Source organism: Plectropomus leopardus, chromosome 7, assembly GCF_026936395.1.
Source record: "Plectropomus leopardus strain MGB_pleo_1.0 chromosome 7, ASM2693639v1, whole genome shotgun sequence".
Taxonomy (NCBI): domain Eukaryota; kingdom Metazoa; phylum Chordata; class Actinopteri; order Perciformes; family Serranidae; genus Plectropomus; species Plectropomus leopardus.
The window spans coordinates 29,882,052-29,900,367 of record NC_142182.1 but is presented as its reverse complement, the minus strand read 5'-3'; the positions used below and the strand labels follow the sequence as shown (position 1 = coordinate 29,900,367).

At 38.1% G+C, this 18,316-nt stretch overlaps 1 protein-coding gene across 1 annotated transcript; it reads right to left on the bottom strand.

The window, feature by feature from the left end:
* Positions 1-552: 552 nt before the first annotated feature.
* On the bottom strand, positions 553-18,232 carry LOC121950739 (tyrosine-protein kinase CSK-like). The gene is made up of 13 exons (XM_042496837.2): positions 17,744-18,232; positions 10,881-10,976; positions 8,978-9,091; positions 8,679-8,791; positions 6,291-6,510; positions 4,935-5,028; positions 4,749-4,814; positions 4,242-4,341; positions 4,029-4,119; positions 3,869-3,942; positions 2,529-2,724; positions 2,331-2,417; positions 553-1,672 (listed from the first exon to the last, which is right to left on the bottom strand). Exons 2-13 carry the CDS (start codon positions 10,893-10,895, stop codon positions 1,490-1,492), a joined length of 1,353 nt encoding a protein of 450 aa, XP_042352771.1. The 5' UTR covers positions 10,896-10,976; positions 17,744-18,232; the 3' UTR covers positions 553-1,489.
* Positions 18,233-18,316: the final 84 nt, after the last annotated feature.

The following is an 18,316-nucleotide window of genomic DNA, read 5'->3' as shown; positions in this document are numbered from 1 at the left end:
TCAATAATCTAATTTGTGGCAAAGTTTCATATTCATAAGAATAAATTGTTTGCCATTTATTTGAAAAAAAGAAAAGAAAATTATACAGTCACTTTCTCATCCTCCCTAAATTGGAAAGTTCATTTAACTACAGCAATGGGGTGACTACAGCTTTTATTTAGACTAAATGCTTATAGTTTACAAAATTTCTGAAAAACATTTGGGGCATTTTAATTGCAATATATATATACATATATATATATGTGTGTGTGTTGGCTGTAATTATCTATTACTTTAACAGTGATTTCATCGTGCAAAAAACATCCATTAGTCCATTAAGAGGCAGAAAGTAGCAAAAAAATAATATACTATACTAAAAATATACTAGTTAAGTATAAATATCTCCAAATTGTTCTGGTACCAATTGTAAATACAGTTTTTTCAGTAATATTACAATACCCTTTTATATACGAGTTTAAATTACAGTCAACTGTTTTTGCATTTAATAGCAAATACTTGAGCTGAGACAATTGATTAAAAAAGTATGCTATAAAAGTTACTATTGCAAAACAATTTTAAAAATGTCTTATGTTTTTATTGTTGAAAATGGCAGCACAGTAAATCTATTAACATTGTCCTTTTCTTATTACATACAAAATCCTGATCATTTGGTCAAATCCAAAACTTCCCAAAATGAGACATTTATTAAAGTCAAAAGGAATATTCTGTACATGGGAATGATGCCGACATGACTGAGCTGAATGGTGTTATTATATCAGTAGTAAAGATGACATTTGTCCAAACTTGTGATTTCTCTTTTCACTTACAGAGACATCCAAATGCATTTCAAATGATATAGCAATGAAAAAATAAAGCTGCATAATTATAGTTTCTTTAACTTAGTCCTTTTTAACAAAATAATTCAACAATCCAACATGCAATAAGGTGTACCTGAAACTGTAAAAAAAATAAAAATAAAAAAATAATACAGCAAGTAACGACTTATCAGTCTGTAGTCCTACTTTTGAAGCGTCTCTTCTCTTTGAATGGAGACCATGGTTTCATACAACTCAGTCAATTTATATTACGGTCTACATGTTCATAAAATGTAATGATGCCACCAATAATACCAAGATATCAAAATAATGGATGTAAATTATATATTTTTTAAAATAGGTCAAGGCACTGTGGCTCTGAGGCAGCACTGTGTTCTAAAGAAAGACTCATCGATATGACAGTTAATCATTCACTCTTGATAACCGAGCGCAGAAAGAACGACTGAGCCAGTAAAAAGAGTTACTGAAGTTTCACCAACCTGAGGGGAGGGATCGAATAAACGTTGACAGTTTTAATTAGCGGTTCCAGGACAATGTGAGAAAGCAAACTTTGTTGTGAACTTTGTAAAATCAAACAACCCTCTGAAATCTTTTTTTTTTTTCCTTCTAAGTTATGGTCCAAGTGGTCAAAATGAAGGAAGAGAAAAGTCACTGTCTCTGTTATGTCACATGTCTCAGTGTTTTTTCATCCCTTGGCTGATATGTTGTAGCCACTCCTTCAACATTTGAAAGCTTGGTCGAGCAGCAGGATCCAGGTTCCAGCACTGTTTCATGATGTTGTACACCACTTCAGGACAGCCATCAGGACAGTCCATTTTGTATCCCTTCTCCACCCGAGGCACAACGTCTTTTAATGGCTACAGATTGAAAAAAGTTGTTGGTAAAAAGTGTTGAGAGGAAACACAATTTATTTTTGAAAAACTAATGTTACTCTGCATTATGCAAAGGATGACTTTAGACAAGTGATGAGACTGATCAAAAATGTGGTCAGTACATTGGAAACAACAGTACATACAATGCTTCTTCTTAATCCAGTTTTGAAATTTTTCAATTTTCGAAAGACAAATGTTTTTATAGTCTCTAATTCAACCTGTTTCTTAATTTCAGGTATGTACATTACCTCAAAACAAACTTTATAGATATTTTAAATCGTTTAAAACTCAAAATACCACACCAAATCTGTACCCTTTAGCATGATCTATTAAAAATGCACACGCATTAATGTGATAGGAAAGACTAGCCTCAGAGTCTTTACTGTAAAAGCATTGCTGTTTAATCTCCCTCTTAAATCAAAGCCCTAACTGCTTCTCAATATTTTCTGAATGCCTCTCTTGGGACTCTTGTGAAACTCGGGGGTTTCTGTGCACTAAATTGTGATTTTTCTGCATCAGTAGATGTCTTTAATTCTGTCAAAGTAAAAGCCCTCTGCTCTGCATGTTTTTATTGCGGGGGCACAAATTTACATGTCCTGAAATCTACACCTATGTGTCTTTCCAGAAAGATAGTAATACTTACAATTCTCGGGTAAGGCACTCGGCCAAAAGAGTAAATCTCCCAAAGCAAAATACCGTAGCTCCAGACGTCAGATTTGGTGGAAAAATTCTATTGATTGAGAGAAAATGATACATGTAAGAGTTTACTTCAATCAGTGGGAGTTACACATGGCAAAGCACTCTCCTCGACATGCTACAGTCCTTGTAAACAGCAGTGTACCTTTTCTCTGAGGGCCTCTGGGGCTGTCCACTTCACAGGCAGCTTAGCAGTGTCCTGAGTGGAAGATGCCTCCTTGGTCAGTCCAAAGTCACTGACTTTGGCTATGTTGTCTTCTGACACAAGAACATTGCGGGCTGCTAAGTCTCGGTGCACAAAGTTATTGGCTTCCAGGTACGCCATGGCTTCACAGACATCTCTGTAAAAGTCAGAGAAAAGAAAGTTCAAAACCTGAAGAATATTCACCTTTAAACTCTCAATCCTGAGATCAGAAACTTGCAGAACAAAGTTTCTGATGATGCCATAAAACATGTACAGTGTTAAAGTGCACACTGAAGAGGTGTCATGCAAATAGGATTTAGTTAAAATTCTGTTTCTTTACCTGTTATACCTGACAAACAGGCAGAATGCATCTACAACTTCATGAAATTTCTGCAAAGCTGGTTCTTTTCTTTTTTTTTTGCATTTTCTCGTCTTGTAATGATGCATTGCTTCATTTTATCCATCAAACCAAGAGCTGTCATACAGCTGTACTTAGGATAATCTTGTAATTTGATATGCAGGCAGGAACCTTCTGACTGTTCCCACCTCACAATTAAAGAATAAAAGAGACCAAGCGTTTCGTGTCACGACTCCTCTGCTGTAAAACGACCTGCTTGAGGAACTCTGACCTGCTCCATCAGTATCTGCTTTTAAATCACTTTTGATCACTTTATCAAAATGCTTTCCTATAATTTCTTCTTTACTTTTTTCGGTTTATTTTTATTCTGAGCTAGTGAGTTAAAATGCATCTTACTCTTGAAATCGCTCTTAATTATTGCACTGTTCCATTTTAACTTCAATTCATCTATTGTTTTCATTGCTTTTATTTACAGTTTTTAATCATCCATCACTCTTACAAGTTTATTCCTTTTTTTTATGCTTGCCTGGTTAGTCAAACATTAACTGTGTGTTTTATTGTTGTGTTTTTATGTGTGAAGCACTTTGCAACACTGGTTTTGTTAAGTGCAAATACACATAATAATTATTATTATTATTATTATTATTATTATTATTATTATTATTATTATTATTATTGAACCAAAAGTAGCAACTGATGTTTCCACTTAGTTTTCTAAAAATGTTAAATGTACAAGCTGAATTAATCGTATTGGTACAATCAATAAATATTTTAAGATCTGAAAATATTAAAGAAAATAATAATGGACAAAGTATCAGCTAGCTGCATGCAGTTCAGGCAGCAGCTCATCAAAACATCGCTCCACAGCGTCACTAGGGATCAAAACTTCCTCGGTCTACCGTGGATGAAGTATTATTTTAGATATAACTGCAGAAATACGCACAGTGCAAAATTAAGGAGAGCATCTCCACCGAGTACCGTCCGGCCTCTGGACCGTAAGTAGTCGACCAAACAGCCCTGAAAACAAAGAAACAAACATGAGACATCGCTACAACATTTCTCTGGATGTTGTCAAACTATGAGACAGACAGGCTGCCACCTACCTTGGCCATGTACTCAGTAACTATAAACAGACTCCCGTTCTCCTCTACAATCACTCCAAGCAGCTGCACCAGGTTATCGTGCCGTAGTTGCCTGAGGATAAAGAGGAGCGTTCAGGCATTCATATTATGTTGTCTATATGTTTCTTGTGTATTCATGTTTCTTAAAACAAACAAAAAATATCCAAAACACTTAAACTATGTTAATATCCTCACGTCATGACAGAAGCCTCTGCAATAAAGGCCTGCGCTGTAGCATCATTTTTTATGCATTTCACAGCTACTTTGGTCCCTCGGTAGTCTCCCACCATAACATCTGGAATGATCATAAACAATAAAAATGAACAATGATTTAAATAACAAACAACAAAACAATTCACTTAAAACATAAAGATCACGAGGGAATATGTTTTTTTGATAGAAGTTGTTGACCTGAAATTTAATGTTGAAATTTAAAGTTTGCATGGTTAAGGTTTTATTTTTTCAAAACCGCTGTAAAAGATTTTTAAAAAACCCCTCTATAGTCAAAAAGGTTAGTTCATGCTAAACTTTCATCCATACTTGTTTACACAATGTGCTATAGTAAAACCAGCCATGCTCCATCTTTTCTCCCCGTTAACACGTTGCATATCTCATCTCAGCCACATGTAAACAATAAAATCAAAATAGATTACTTGTAGATTATATGTACTATGTACTATGTGGATATTTAAAGCTACTTGCCTCCAAACTCTCCTTTTCCAATCACCTGCTGCAGTTTGAGGTCTTTTCTGTTCATCGACCAGCCACCTGTTGACGGTTTAAGGAGGAAACAACATGCAGCTGAAACCTAACACTCTTCTCATAAACAAAACAGTCTACAATGGTGCAGTTGAGTAAATTGTAAAGGACTGACAAACTGAGACTCACTCCTGGAAAACTCATCCTGAGCGGCCACCGTCCCCTCCTCCAGCTTTGGCTTTATTAGTCTGGTGCATAGGCCGTCTGCATCTTTGGTGTAGTGCTGCAAACAAAACAAGAAAATACAAATATTAAACCAAAAAAATAAATGAAAATAAAGTGGAAACACCAGCACTGAACCCCAAAGGTTGCTCATTGAACAAGAACTCAACTCAAGAACAATTTTACTAGAAAACCAAAAACACCAGGTCCACCTTCAGTACATCATTGATCAAATGATTTGTCAGGTATTCTCCAACTGAACAGGTTTGTTCTGAAGGAAAAACATATATTTTCTGATTGTATATAAGAAACAGATTGCTTTTTCAAACAAGTCCGTACCTATATGAATCAGAAGACTTACTCTTTGTCATATACCTCTTAAAGGATCTCACTTTTATTTAATTCATGTGCTTTTCTTGCGATTTTCTCCTGTTTTGTCAGTGTGCACATTTTAACTGTTTGTCCTTGATTCCGATTCAGGTAACATTATTGCCTGTCGTTACAGAAAATCATCTCAGACGTGACTCGACATACGACATTCAGCACAAAACAAACTCACACAATAAACATACAGCATGTGTTCCTAAAACACACACCTAATACAAATCATTTAGACAGAATAAAAATTACAATATACTACTGCGTGCAAAGTGTACATGTAGATGTGCAGATCATTACTATTTATTTGAGATGCTTATGGCAGTGGGAATGAGGGAGTTTTAATATTTTATTATATATATTTTATGTTTCATTATGAATGCCAGCACAAATTTTGTGTTGACATTATTTCATGGGATATTAAGGCATATATATGAGCCACCTTTCTGAACACCAAAAGAGTTTTATATAAATGCATACTGTATGATAGAAAAGACCACAGTTCAGAAGCAATAAAACTCAGCGAGCAGTGCTTCAGAATGACCAACAGAGGGCTCTACAACTAAATCAGCAAAGGATATAATGGGCAACTAAAAAGGTTTTCCCTTAAATAGGTCACACTAAAATTATCCATGCTCCTTTCTTTTACTCTGCCGAATAAATAATACACTCAAAATAAGCCAGCTATACAGGGGAAGGACTCATATTGAGAGTAAAAGTTTTGATGTCTTTTTGAGGTTGGGACTCTGCACCTCGGCACACTGTTCACGCTTCCTCTTTGACACTTCCTGTTCATTATTTGTTCCAGGAACTGTATGTGGTCTAGCACAGAGATGCAGGGGCTCTCAAACAGGAAAATACAAGACAGATACAGTAAACCAAAGCTCTATATAGAGCATTTACATTGTTTTATTTATATACGAGAACCTAATTCTAATGTCTCACCTCAACCAGCTGCATGAGGTTTTCAAAGTACCCCTCTTCATCGATCGTGAGCTTGCCGTTGTGGTAGATGATGCGGTAGTGCTCCACCTTGCCATCACAGCTCACACACAGGGTGTAGTCACCGGGGAAGTTGGTGCTCTCTCGCACCAAGAACAGGCCAGTCTCCGGAGGGTTGAGCAACCGCTCTGCCTGTTCCCGCGTTATCTTCCCGTGAAACCATCTGAAAACAGAAGAAACAGAGGTTGACATCAATGCACACAAAAAAAGAGATTTACAACTCTGTCACCAACACTAACTGTGTAACACTTAAAAATGTAGCACAACAATCCTAAAAATTATGTAAATGTATACATTTTAGAAACCAGCTTTTAGTTTATTAGGCACACAAATGTAAAACGAATGCGGTCTAATACAACAGGCCTGCAATAAATCCTCCCTTCATGAAGCTCATCATGTTTGCTTTTTGTTTAAACAGTTTTAAAGCGGTGTGAGTTCAGTTTTATGGTCATTTTGGCTGCTACACTTACAGTGCTGTTGAATTTGACCGCTTCATACTAATACTGAGAGGTGTTTCTTATATTTTGGTCACCCTATTTTTTTCTTATTTTTTTAGATTAAATATTAGAAGCACCACTCTGTAAGTTACTCAAGTGCAATACCAAATCAACAGCAATAGAAACTACAAACTACTAAATAAGCATTGAGTTTTAATTATTTTTACAAAGTATATCTTTTGTTGTCATATGTCATTGGAAGGGATGTCTCAAACTGTTTTAAGAGCTATAAATCAGACGAACGTCAGTGTGTAAAAGCAGTGAACTGCAGGGATCCATTCTGGGCCTGTTCTGCTGATTATCTTCCATTAGTCTTTGAGAGATGTTCATCTTTCCTTGTTTTAACACACTTCATTATTTTATTATTAACCTTAATTTGGCCCTAAATGCAAATTAAACAGCTGTTGTTCTGGAGATATCAGAGGTATAGATTACAGTCATTTGCATATCCACTGTGACAAGTTCTATTACCGAGAGGGTCACAGAGTGTACGGTAAATGCATTTGCATCTGGCTCCATGAGAAAGTTACATTTAAATATCACACAGCTTATTTTTTATTCCCTCTGAGTTGGAATAAGAAGACTGTTGAAGCAGTTTTCTATATTACAGGAATTTAACATTTCATACATAATGCCGCCTCCACTCAGAGGTCCCTGCATCTCCTTTACCATTCTACTCACTCATTCATGACTGGAGATATTTACAATAATGAGAACTACATTTTTAAATGTGATGAGATCAGTGCAAAGGGGGAGAACCAGAGAGGCGTAAGTGATGTTTGACCAATTTTGCAGGACAGCCATAACAAAAAAGGTGACTCTACTTTAATCTTTAACAACAAAACTTTGTAAACATGTGGAGAACAATTTGCTTGATGATCAACATTTTGACATTTATCTAAAAGATATTTTCAAATGCACTTTTTCCCTTTTTTGTCCCAAATTGTTCAGTGTTTTTTAATGGTCATTTTTGGTGTTGGATTAACACAATTATGAATACGACTAAGGTTTAGAATTCACAAGTACCCTTTTGGTGAGAGGAATCAAGTTTATTTCAAGTTTATTCCATTATATATCACTTTAAAAAGCAAAACTGGTTTTGCACCAAAGTGCTTAACAAGAGAATGGATGCTCAGCCACACTGTTCCCCATGTAACTAAGACACAATTTGTCTAAAAACATACAAACACAAATGGTGAGTAAATTCAGCTGACAGTGGCTCAAGCATGGCCATTTTGTCTTCCTAATGGTGATATTTTGTCATATTGTGTTTCATATTAACTTTCTTTGCGTGTTTTTTGTTTTTGTTTTGTTTTGTTTTGTTTTGTTTTTTATCAGTGGTTAATGTAGGTTTGCTTATCTTCATGAAGTCACTCAGACACAATTTTGTGATCAAGGGCTCTAAAAATAAACCATTCATACTCATACATGCACACTGACAGCCGTCATGTGGATAAAAGGGAGATTTTTGAGATTTCTTCAGTCTGAGATAGAGAGGAAACAACAGGAAACTATGCAGAGTTCAAGCAACGCTGTGCTGGAAACAGACACGAGTGCACTGCAATTACAACACAGCCCGACCCAACTGTGGTCTCCATTCACATAACTACAGCGTCACTGCCACGACAAATAGCCCATCCGCCTTCAGGAACCACACTGCCATAGAAAGAGGGCAAAGTCAAGCTATTTTAGCTGTCGCTGCAGACGCCACACAAAGCTGGTGTGGCAACTTTTGAGATACAGACAACAGATACTACAACCTTATCCTGTTTGCTTCAAAGATGACACATTGCATCAGGCATCAAATAAGACACAATAATGTGTGTGTACTCACGGCATTAAACTCAGCTTGCCTCCTTGTCTCACACCCTCTCTCTTCTGAACATAGTTGGCTGGAATTGTTCCCTCGCGTCCTGCAGAATTTTTAGCTTTGTACCAATTTGGATCCTGAGACAAAAAATGTCAGAACAAGTAAAAATGAATAATGTGGAGTAGACAAAGGGACTATAAAGTCATTCTGTTTGTTTTTTCACATCCACGCACATGAATGACTATCAGAATCACAGATTGCATGAAAACTCAAGCACAAAACTCCACATTTACAGGAATATAAATAAGGCCGTTACACATTACCTTTGTGACGATAATAATAGTCAACACATCTCCTTTGTTGAAGGGCAGGTCCTGCTCTGATGTGCCTTTGAAGTTGTACCTGGCCACACACTCTGTGCCCTGCGGCCACGGAGTCTATGGGAACATAGGCAAATCACTAATTAGCAAACAAATGTCTCATAAATTACTCATCAGACATGTCTTGCTGTGTATCTGAGTTCTGACATGCACCACTGTTGGTACTCTGGAGGCCTGTCTCAGGGCCACCCCTACGGGGTTAAATAGGGGCACACTCTCCAGGGGCCAGCAAATATCATGTCCACCCTATATATAAGCAATGATAAACCACCTTTATTTTGAACCAAAATATTACTTTTCTAAACTGCCACTTTTTTAAAAATTAAAATAACATTTTATTTACTGTTGCTTTAATGTAAAAAAAAAAAAAGTATGGTAGGCAGCCACATGACCTCTGAAATTAACTGATCTAAAGTTTTGGGGAGGGCCCATCATGTATATAGAGAAAATGGACACAACGTTGAGGGGCCTCGTTCATTCCTGTGAAAGTTCCTTTGTGGTGCATGAAGCCGAAAAACTTCAACCTCCTGAGTGTAGATTTGCATGGATCTTCCCAGGCCCCCCAGGAACACCCTTTAGTCTTGCTTCCAATATTTCCCAGTGCTTATATGTGGTATTGCAAAAAAGAAAACCCCCACAGCCCAAAAAACACACCTTAAACAGCAAACAAGGTCAATTATGAGTCTTTCTGTTAACTGAGTTTCACACATATTCATTTACTTGTGGCAGCCCACCATAATTAAAACATCTACCACCACAAAGAAATTTTTTTCTTTTTTCAAGCTGTACCACACCCCTGGAGCTCATAGTGTACTCTAGGCACAGACGGAGCAGCAGAATGTCAGGCGCATTCAAAATGAAACTTTTGCAAAATTTTGCATTCACTCAAAGTAGCTGCTCTTTTCATCCATCGATCTGCTCTGATCAACTCTGAACAGATTGACGGATAAGTATCCACTATACGTGTCACACACTGCTGCTGAGGAAAGAAAGAGCTCATGGAGAGCTCCGCCTGCGCTGCATTCACAGACCCACAAAAAAACTCTGAATTTAGAGAGGGAACAAGATTGTTGCAAAGGGACACACACACATTTTTTATGGGAAAACAGTGATTATGCATTTTTCATCTATACAGGTTCAATATTTGTTTAACTTTCCTGAAACCAAGAAAAACTTTTTTTCAAAACCATGAAATCATCACAATGTAAAGTCATTGAGCTGAGCAGAAACCTACGGGCAGCTCTTTGTTTGCTGATTTAATCATTTTCGCATTTGGAAAACAAATGAACTATGCCGGTACATACTCCAGATTTTTTTTTCTTTTGATGTTGGCAGGTGAAAATTTACTAAATGTGTATCAAGCTTAAGTACTAATGTTATCATAAACCCTAATGCAGAATCCAGCAGGGGGAATACTTCTGCCCATATTCAGTGGGCCATATACCGTAAAAGTAAACCCAGAGGCTAGAAACTGTTTTGGCATATGAGCAATTACATTAGACTAAATTGGCGCCATCTTGGCATCTGGTATCTAGTTGTTATTATAGATCTCTGCATGAAGCAGCAAAAGTTCGACTTCTGGGTATAAAGTTACCTCGATTTTCCACATTGTTGAGCACGTTGAGCAATACACAAAAGATTTCACCAGCCAAGCTGGCTACATCCTATTTAGCCCCCAAATGGGGTACAGATATCTCTTTTTTATAATTTAAGTCTATGGGAAAAAGTCTTTTTGGCCACATGGCGTTATCTAATGGTATCACTCCATAGTTTGACCACTATGTCAAATGTGCTTCAAAGCTTGCCGCTGTGTCCACGGGGCTTAGGGCCAATAACTGGATCTTACCTGGACCTCTGTCATGGTGAGGTGGTTCAGTCCTCTCAAAAGTGACGTGTTCTAGCTGCTACCATTAGAGCTGGTAAACACACACTCCTACAGTACCTAAGAAAAGAAACAGAATTTAGTCAGAGAAATGCCCCTGCTTCAAAGATATTCAGGAAGACAGTGCATTTGTGACTTCTTCTCTGCAGGGGTGCATGTTAATTCACAGGAAACTCTTCAGCTACTATTAAAATGCACCAGAGTAGCATCGGATCAGGCAGTGTCGGTAAAAATAACTCACTGATGCAGAAAGCAGAACTAACAAGTCTTCTTTTTTTAAATCACACTTTCACAACTGAGGCAGAATGTTTCCATGACGCAGGATAACAGTATGTACATAAAGACCAGGCCTCAGAGTGTGAAGGATATTAACTCAGAAATATACTAAATGTTTACTTTGGAATAATATTCTACCTGATGAATGAAAGGCAGAAAACTTGATCTACTTTGTATACTATATGGTAGCATGGTTCATTTTGACCAAAAATGGACACACACTGGTTCAAGCATAAATGACTGGGCCTGGTAGGAATCAAGATAGCTCTCTTCAACGCTGGAATGCAAACTTGTGGTGAGATCTGACCAGGCCCGAGGGACTCATCCAGCCCAGTGTTTCTTTACGTCAATAAAGCAGCCACTGCAACTCTAACCTTAGGCCTGAGTCACCCTGGGGCAGCGTTTCCATGATACATGCACAACAAATCAGAGCAGAGGCGTTATAACAAAATGATGACCTATGGATTAAGTCATGCTCAACATCCCCACTCTCAATCCTCCCCCCAAAATCCCACTTCCTCTCTTCCTGTATCAGTTCCCAGCATGTAGACGTGGTGAGACTTAATGGTCAGAGCTCAGGGAAAATCCTGGCTCTGATAGATCTGACACTTCACATGAGGTCACATCCTCCAACATATCCATTACTATGCAAGCCTACTTCCTGTAAGAGAGCCCAGATTTAGAAAACTACAATATTAGGGTGGAGTTAACATGAACATGCTGATATCACTTTCCCAGCTCTTCCTTTTAAAACCATGTTTCTTCCACTGAAAACATGATCTGGCATATCTTATATTTCACACATTTGAATGAATAAGCCTCACAAACATCAAATGTGAGACTATAAACTCTGAGTGTCCCACAGCGGACTGTCATCACTTCGTATGATGAGGATGTGGTTGATGTCGTCCCCTATGGAGTCCTGTCCACAGCTGTCCATCTTGACTCATTTCCCACGCCCATCAACCCAGCAAGGACACCCCCATTTTGCATCTGCTCATCCCAGCCCATCTTGTCTATGTTACACTCTGACATTTCACACTGTGCAGAAGGTCGTAACAGGAAAAGAACAGTAAAGGTCCACGGCCTTGCAGTCCTACTATTCATTATGAAGGAAAAGAAACCATCTCAGATTTAAAATACCTATAAGTCATGACCAGTTCTGACCAAAAGTGATCTTCCTATCTAAAATTGTTATATTTGAATAGTTTTTAACCCTTTAACACTTGGATCACTATCAGTTTTTAAAGTATTTAAAGTATTTGATTTCTCTTCAAAGTGCATGGGAAAAAACACAATGAGCAACTTGGCAAGAACTGTACCTAAAACTGCAAAATATATACACATGTATATATATGTTCTGACATATTGTTACTAAAAATAATCATCAATGGTAAAATAGTGTATATGATAATGTAACAACAACAGAGCCCATTTTATCTGAATAATGAGGAGTTTTGTGCTTTAATTCAGTTTTTTTTTCATTGTAACACTTCTTCCACCTTTGATAAAAGTGTGGAGATTACTGAAACAAAAACCATGAATGTCTGCAACAAACTGCATGGTAATCCATCCAACAGAAGACATTTCACTCTGACTCACATGCGTCCATCTACTCGTAGTGATAAAGGTAAAGTGAGGGTATTACCAAAGTCAGTAGACACATTCTCTGGGGACTGTTAATGTTCATACAATACGTCGTGCCATTTCATCCAATATTGGTTGAGATTTTTTTTAGGCTGGACCAAAGTGGTGCACCGACTGAGAATGCCATTCCTAGAGTCATGCCACTAGCGTGGCGAAAAACTCATCTAATGTGGGTCAGAAATCAACTCCTCTGACTGTAATCTCAGTATGCATTATAACCTGAAGCAGGAAATCATTCTTATGACGCTCCAACAATTGCAACAGAATCTGTCCGGGCAGAGTCCTTGGCGAAGGAGCAAAGTGATCTCATCGAGTGAAGAATGGATCAGTGGGGCCAAGGCCGACACACAACAGCACTTTCAAATTCCTCTCTTTTGGGGACAGTGAATGCATCTCAGCAGCAGGCCACTAGCAGCTGACTGGATGGGACAGAACTCAGTCTGTCATGGTGTCACATTGCCATTTCCAGAGAGCTCTACACGGAACCACAGCTTGCTCTTTTCAGGAAGCGAACAAGGCTGTCATTGTGAGTCCGTCAAGTTGCTACTGACCCCTGGGCTTCTACTGACCCCCTGTCTCATTGAGAAGTCCATCATCGTCAGTCTGTCCAGTGAGTAGCTTTGGAAGCGGCAATGCTTCAGTCCTGCAGGTCTGAACATATGAAGTTTACTTCACATTTTATTCAGCCAGTACAATCAACTTTTGTCTGCCGCTCTGTTGCTGTCATGTGAATTCTCTTTTAAAAATTGACAAAAATTAACCTCATAAATACTTAACAACAGCGACTGCAATCAGTGAATTACTACATCAGACTGTCTGCTGCAGGAGAAGTGATGCATAACATATAGTAAGCTGCTCAAAGAAACAGGAAACCAACAAACTTAGTGACAGACTGAACGTGAATGGAGTCACGAAGGAGCACAAAGATGACAAACTTGGCCCAAATTTGACAAGCAACTAATAAACAGAGGTGTCATATCTCATCAGATAAGGCTAATGTGGCTATTTTAACATAATTTGTTTTATTCTTTGCATTCACAACAATCCTATTGTCCAAACCAAACCGGTTGATCAACACTTGTCTTGTGCAAATCAGCCGTAGTCTAAACTGTACAAATCAGTGGCAGCCTGAACGCTCAAAGCAAGACAGGACAGGAATGTAGAAATATCTTCTTTGGTCGTGTTTAAATCTGCCCCTCCCTCGTCTATCCGCTGAAGTGAAAACGCTGATCATGCAAGGTGTTGCCAAAGCTGCTGTGACACACTGAAGTGAAGATGGTTGTGGATAGTTAATTTTTAAGTAAAAAACAGCATCATGTGCAGGTCTTTGAAATGTTGTGTTAACGAATAAAGGGGCAGTTTTCAAATAAATATCATCAGTTGTATAAAGCAAAAAGTATATTTACTCATGTACTGTACTTATGTACAAATTTGAGGTACTTGTACTTAATGTGCTTGTATTTCCATGTTATACTATTTAGCTACTGATAGATATAGGAGAACAACAAAAACCACAGTTAATGCACTTCCCTTGTGCCGTAAATCAAGCCTTCATTTTTCTGGGAAGTTACTCCCAGCGGCTTACAGGACTGCATAGTGACAGACAGGCTGATAGGGATTCAGTTTAAACATAGATGGTGTCATTATTCTATGGCCCTTACACTGTAAAATAAACATTTACCTCGTTAAAATAAGTTCAGGTAAAAAAGTATGAACTACTACTTAAAAGATTTTTTTTGTAAGAGTTCTATTTTGAAAATGCCCAATAAAGAATAAAAATAAAATATAAGCAAGAAAAACAACACCAGAATGTCCACTGAGCATATGCAGTAAACAACATAAGTATTTCATGTCCGAAAAGAGGTGGGAAGAAATGAATACATATCAAATGCTGGCCACTTTTTTTCAATTTTATCAAAAACATGTAATAAAACTTAAAATTAAATCAGTGGCTTCAATTACTTTTTTCTCATGTCCCCTTACAAAGAAGCAGAGTCTACTTGGCACCCCTTGTCACATTTAAGATGTATATAAGTGTCCCTCTAAACATCTAATATGGCTTTATTGAAGTAAGGTTGAATTGTTAAGTATTAATGAGGCATAAAGTCTAAAATATTAATACAAATGTGTGCATCAGAACGTGTTTTTTTCTTCCTAATTCCCCTTCATTCATCCCGTTTTCTTGTGACCTTTTGAAGGGGCCTGACCCCTAGGCTGGGGACCACTGGATGAAACTACCTAGCAGAATATAAAGCAGTCCAAAGTAGCTCCACATCGATCAGTTCCAAGTGAAATGCTGTGTACACATTGATACTTCAGTATAAACCATATAATAATATAATATTTAATAATATAGTGTCACAAGGGGCATTTATTTATGTAATGAGTATTTTTGCTTTTGATACTTTTAAGTATATTTTGCTGATAGTACTTCTGTGCTGAATTAAAGACTGTATTTGTGCATTAATGAATTGGTTCTTTTACTTAACTATATGATATGAATACTTCTGCCACTGGATATCCTGTAGTAAGAATGTTACACTGAGCATCGTGACCGTGTGCTCGTCTGTGCAGCAGGGAATCTGAGTATCTGCCCCTCATCCCGATCCTCCTGTCTCAGGATGCTCTATGACTCCTTTGATGCTGCTGCCCTGTTATCATCACCATTAAAGCAGCAGGGTGGCAGGGCCAAGTGCAGAGAGAAGAAAACAATCATTTCTTTCCATATTCCCTCAGCTTTTATCTGGCACAAATATAAACCAACACACTGAGTGGTGGGAAATGTACAAGAAAGAGAAAGGGTGCATGCCAACAGTTCACCCAGCTGGGTCTGACAGCCTGCAGATGTTCTTGAGGAACCTCAGAGGAGGAAATCACCTCTGCCTCTGGGACAACAGCTGGACTCCGGTTGAGCAGCAGTGCTCAGTCAAGCAACTGTCTGCAGGATATAAGACAGGAAGTACGAGTCCAGTGGTAGGCCCTGAAGCACAAGCCGTCATTGTATCACTTTAATGACGGTCAGTTTTGCCTGTGAGGCTCAGTCATGCAAGGCATGAGAGCAAATGACAGTAAAATTGCATCCTGTTTATCATAAACAAATACAAACTCAATGCTGAGAAACAAGACCGTCTTCAGAGGAATAGGAAGAGAGAAATCAATTATTGTCAGTCAAGGGAAAACCCCCTTTAATTTGGCATCCAGGCATTACAGTAAACTTTGCATTTTACACCGATCCAAAGTTCAAACATCCCAATGAATGTGCTGACACTTGTAACACTTTGGGTAATGAAGATTTTACAAAGTAAACACGTCAAAAAATACCATGTAAGGCAAAGCTGCCATGTGTGAGCAGTGGACTGACGCTTCCGTGCTGAGGCCCTATGCACAGCATGCAGTGCAATGCTGCTCTGCTGTTGCAGCCATGCATGACACATTACAGGCTAGCAGAGTATGCTTTGCTGTGGTTTCATGAGCTTCTTTCACCAGCTTCATCTTTTTTCACAGTTTTGTCACACTCTAAAAGACGAATCCTCTATGGAAGGAACTCTACACCAGCACCAGATCGATTTCAGAAGTTTGTTCTCACAGCCAGAGGGGCATCACCCCAAAATCATGAGCTCCTTAGGTCAACTCTCTGGAAAAAAACTGTATCCACTGAACTTTTTTTCCTGTTTGGCACTTGCTTTTGGTGCATTAGTACCTTTTCCAAATTTCTGATGAACTATTTCCTGAGGACAACTAAATGAGAAAAAACAGTAGCTTTACTCAAATCCCTCTGAATATTGCACCTTCCTGCAAGGCCACTTTTACTAAATTAGTAGAAGTTTCAAAACACTGTCAATGATCAGAGGTATTGAAAAAGGTTTAATGCACCAGCTTGAGTCAGCAAATAAAATTATCTCTACAAATTACACTATCTACCATGTTGTGACAGCAACTTGGTGAGCTACAGTTTAGGGGTCGACAGATTATTGGCCTGGCCAATTACCGGGGCCAATACTTGGCATTTTGCAGATTATCTGTATCAGTGTTTTATTTTAATGATCAACTATAGCATTCATTAGTTAATTTAAAAAGTGTGCTACTTTGGCTCCACTGCAGCTGTGTCTCTCCCTCTGGTCAGTTTTCACTTACCACTCTGTCTTACCTAATGTCCTGCCCTCATTACTATCTACACTTAAGCGAGATCCAAGTGCATTATGGGGGTATTACAATTAATCAACAGCAGGGAAGGCGGTCCTGATTACACGCAAAGAGCGTCAGCATGGGAGGAGCTTTATCTTTTATAAAACTTCATTTGTTTGGTTCAATTTTCTCTTGACATTATAAAAAAAAAGTTGCTGGAAACTTATATGATGTTGAAAGTTTCAGTTTTGATTTAACATTTGCTAAAGGCATTTAAACAAAGTTGTGTTGTGTAGTTTGTTATTTTCCTAATTCTAAATTTTGACATAAAAATGTTATTTTGTTTTTAAAGAATGAATATCGATTCCAAATATTGGTTATTGGTCTCATTATTTACCAATAATCAATATCCGTATAGGACCTGAAAAAAAGCCATATCTGTCGTCCTCTAGTGCAGATGCTGCACCCCCAAAAGTCAGAGGAAGTGGCAGAAATTTGAAGGATGTTAATAAGGCTGCGTCTGTCATGAAATCACAAATTCCATTATGGTGTTACCGTAAAGCACTCTGAGCTGCACTCATGGCGTAAAAGGAAGTTTAGATAAACGTTTAATTATGATGTACTCAATGCTATTTTTTAAAATAAATTCAGAGATGTCAGTCTGTGTACATGCAGTGTACAAGTTGACGGGTTAGCTCTATTTTAAAAAGGTATATCCAAACACAACAGCTCCACTGTATCTACAAGGCTACGACTCTATTTCAAAATCAAACTCTTACCTGTTTGCAGGCAAAAAAGCGAGAAGTTTGGAGGCACTAACAGGTGATTCGGCTACAGCCCGAGGTCTCTTTTCATCTGAGCGACAGCAAGCAAATCCCCATTCACCAAATAAATAACCGACAGCTGATGTCGAAGCGCAAAACGCATCAAGTCCCGATGAGGAAGTGAAATCTGCCTCAGGTGACCTGAAACTTCAGCAGTCCAAAAGTAGCTCAATAAAACCAGACAGCACTGCAGTCGGCGTGTCCCCTGTCAACATAACTTGGAAAAGTCACTTCATATGATGAAAAACAAAACACGGCTTTTTTAAATAACTTATTACTGCAGTCTCGACACTTCTGCGGGAAAACGTTAAATTAGCAAGGAAACAACGCGATAACTCGGTTGGTTGAACATGCAGCCATGAAATAAACGCGATTCAGACTAGTTTGAGTCTACTTCAAGCTGCCCCACTCCTTTTCCCCGTCAGAAACATTCAAGTTTTTTTTGCCCCACCTTAATTTTGCAGTGCACATGCGCGTTAATGAGAAACTAGTGTGGCTAAAAGGGGATCACAGAATCAATTTCAGTCA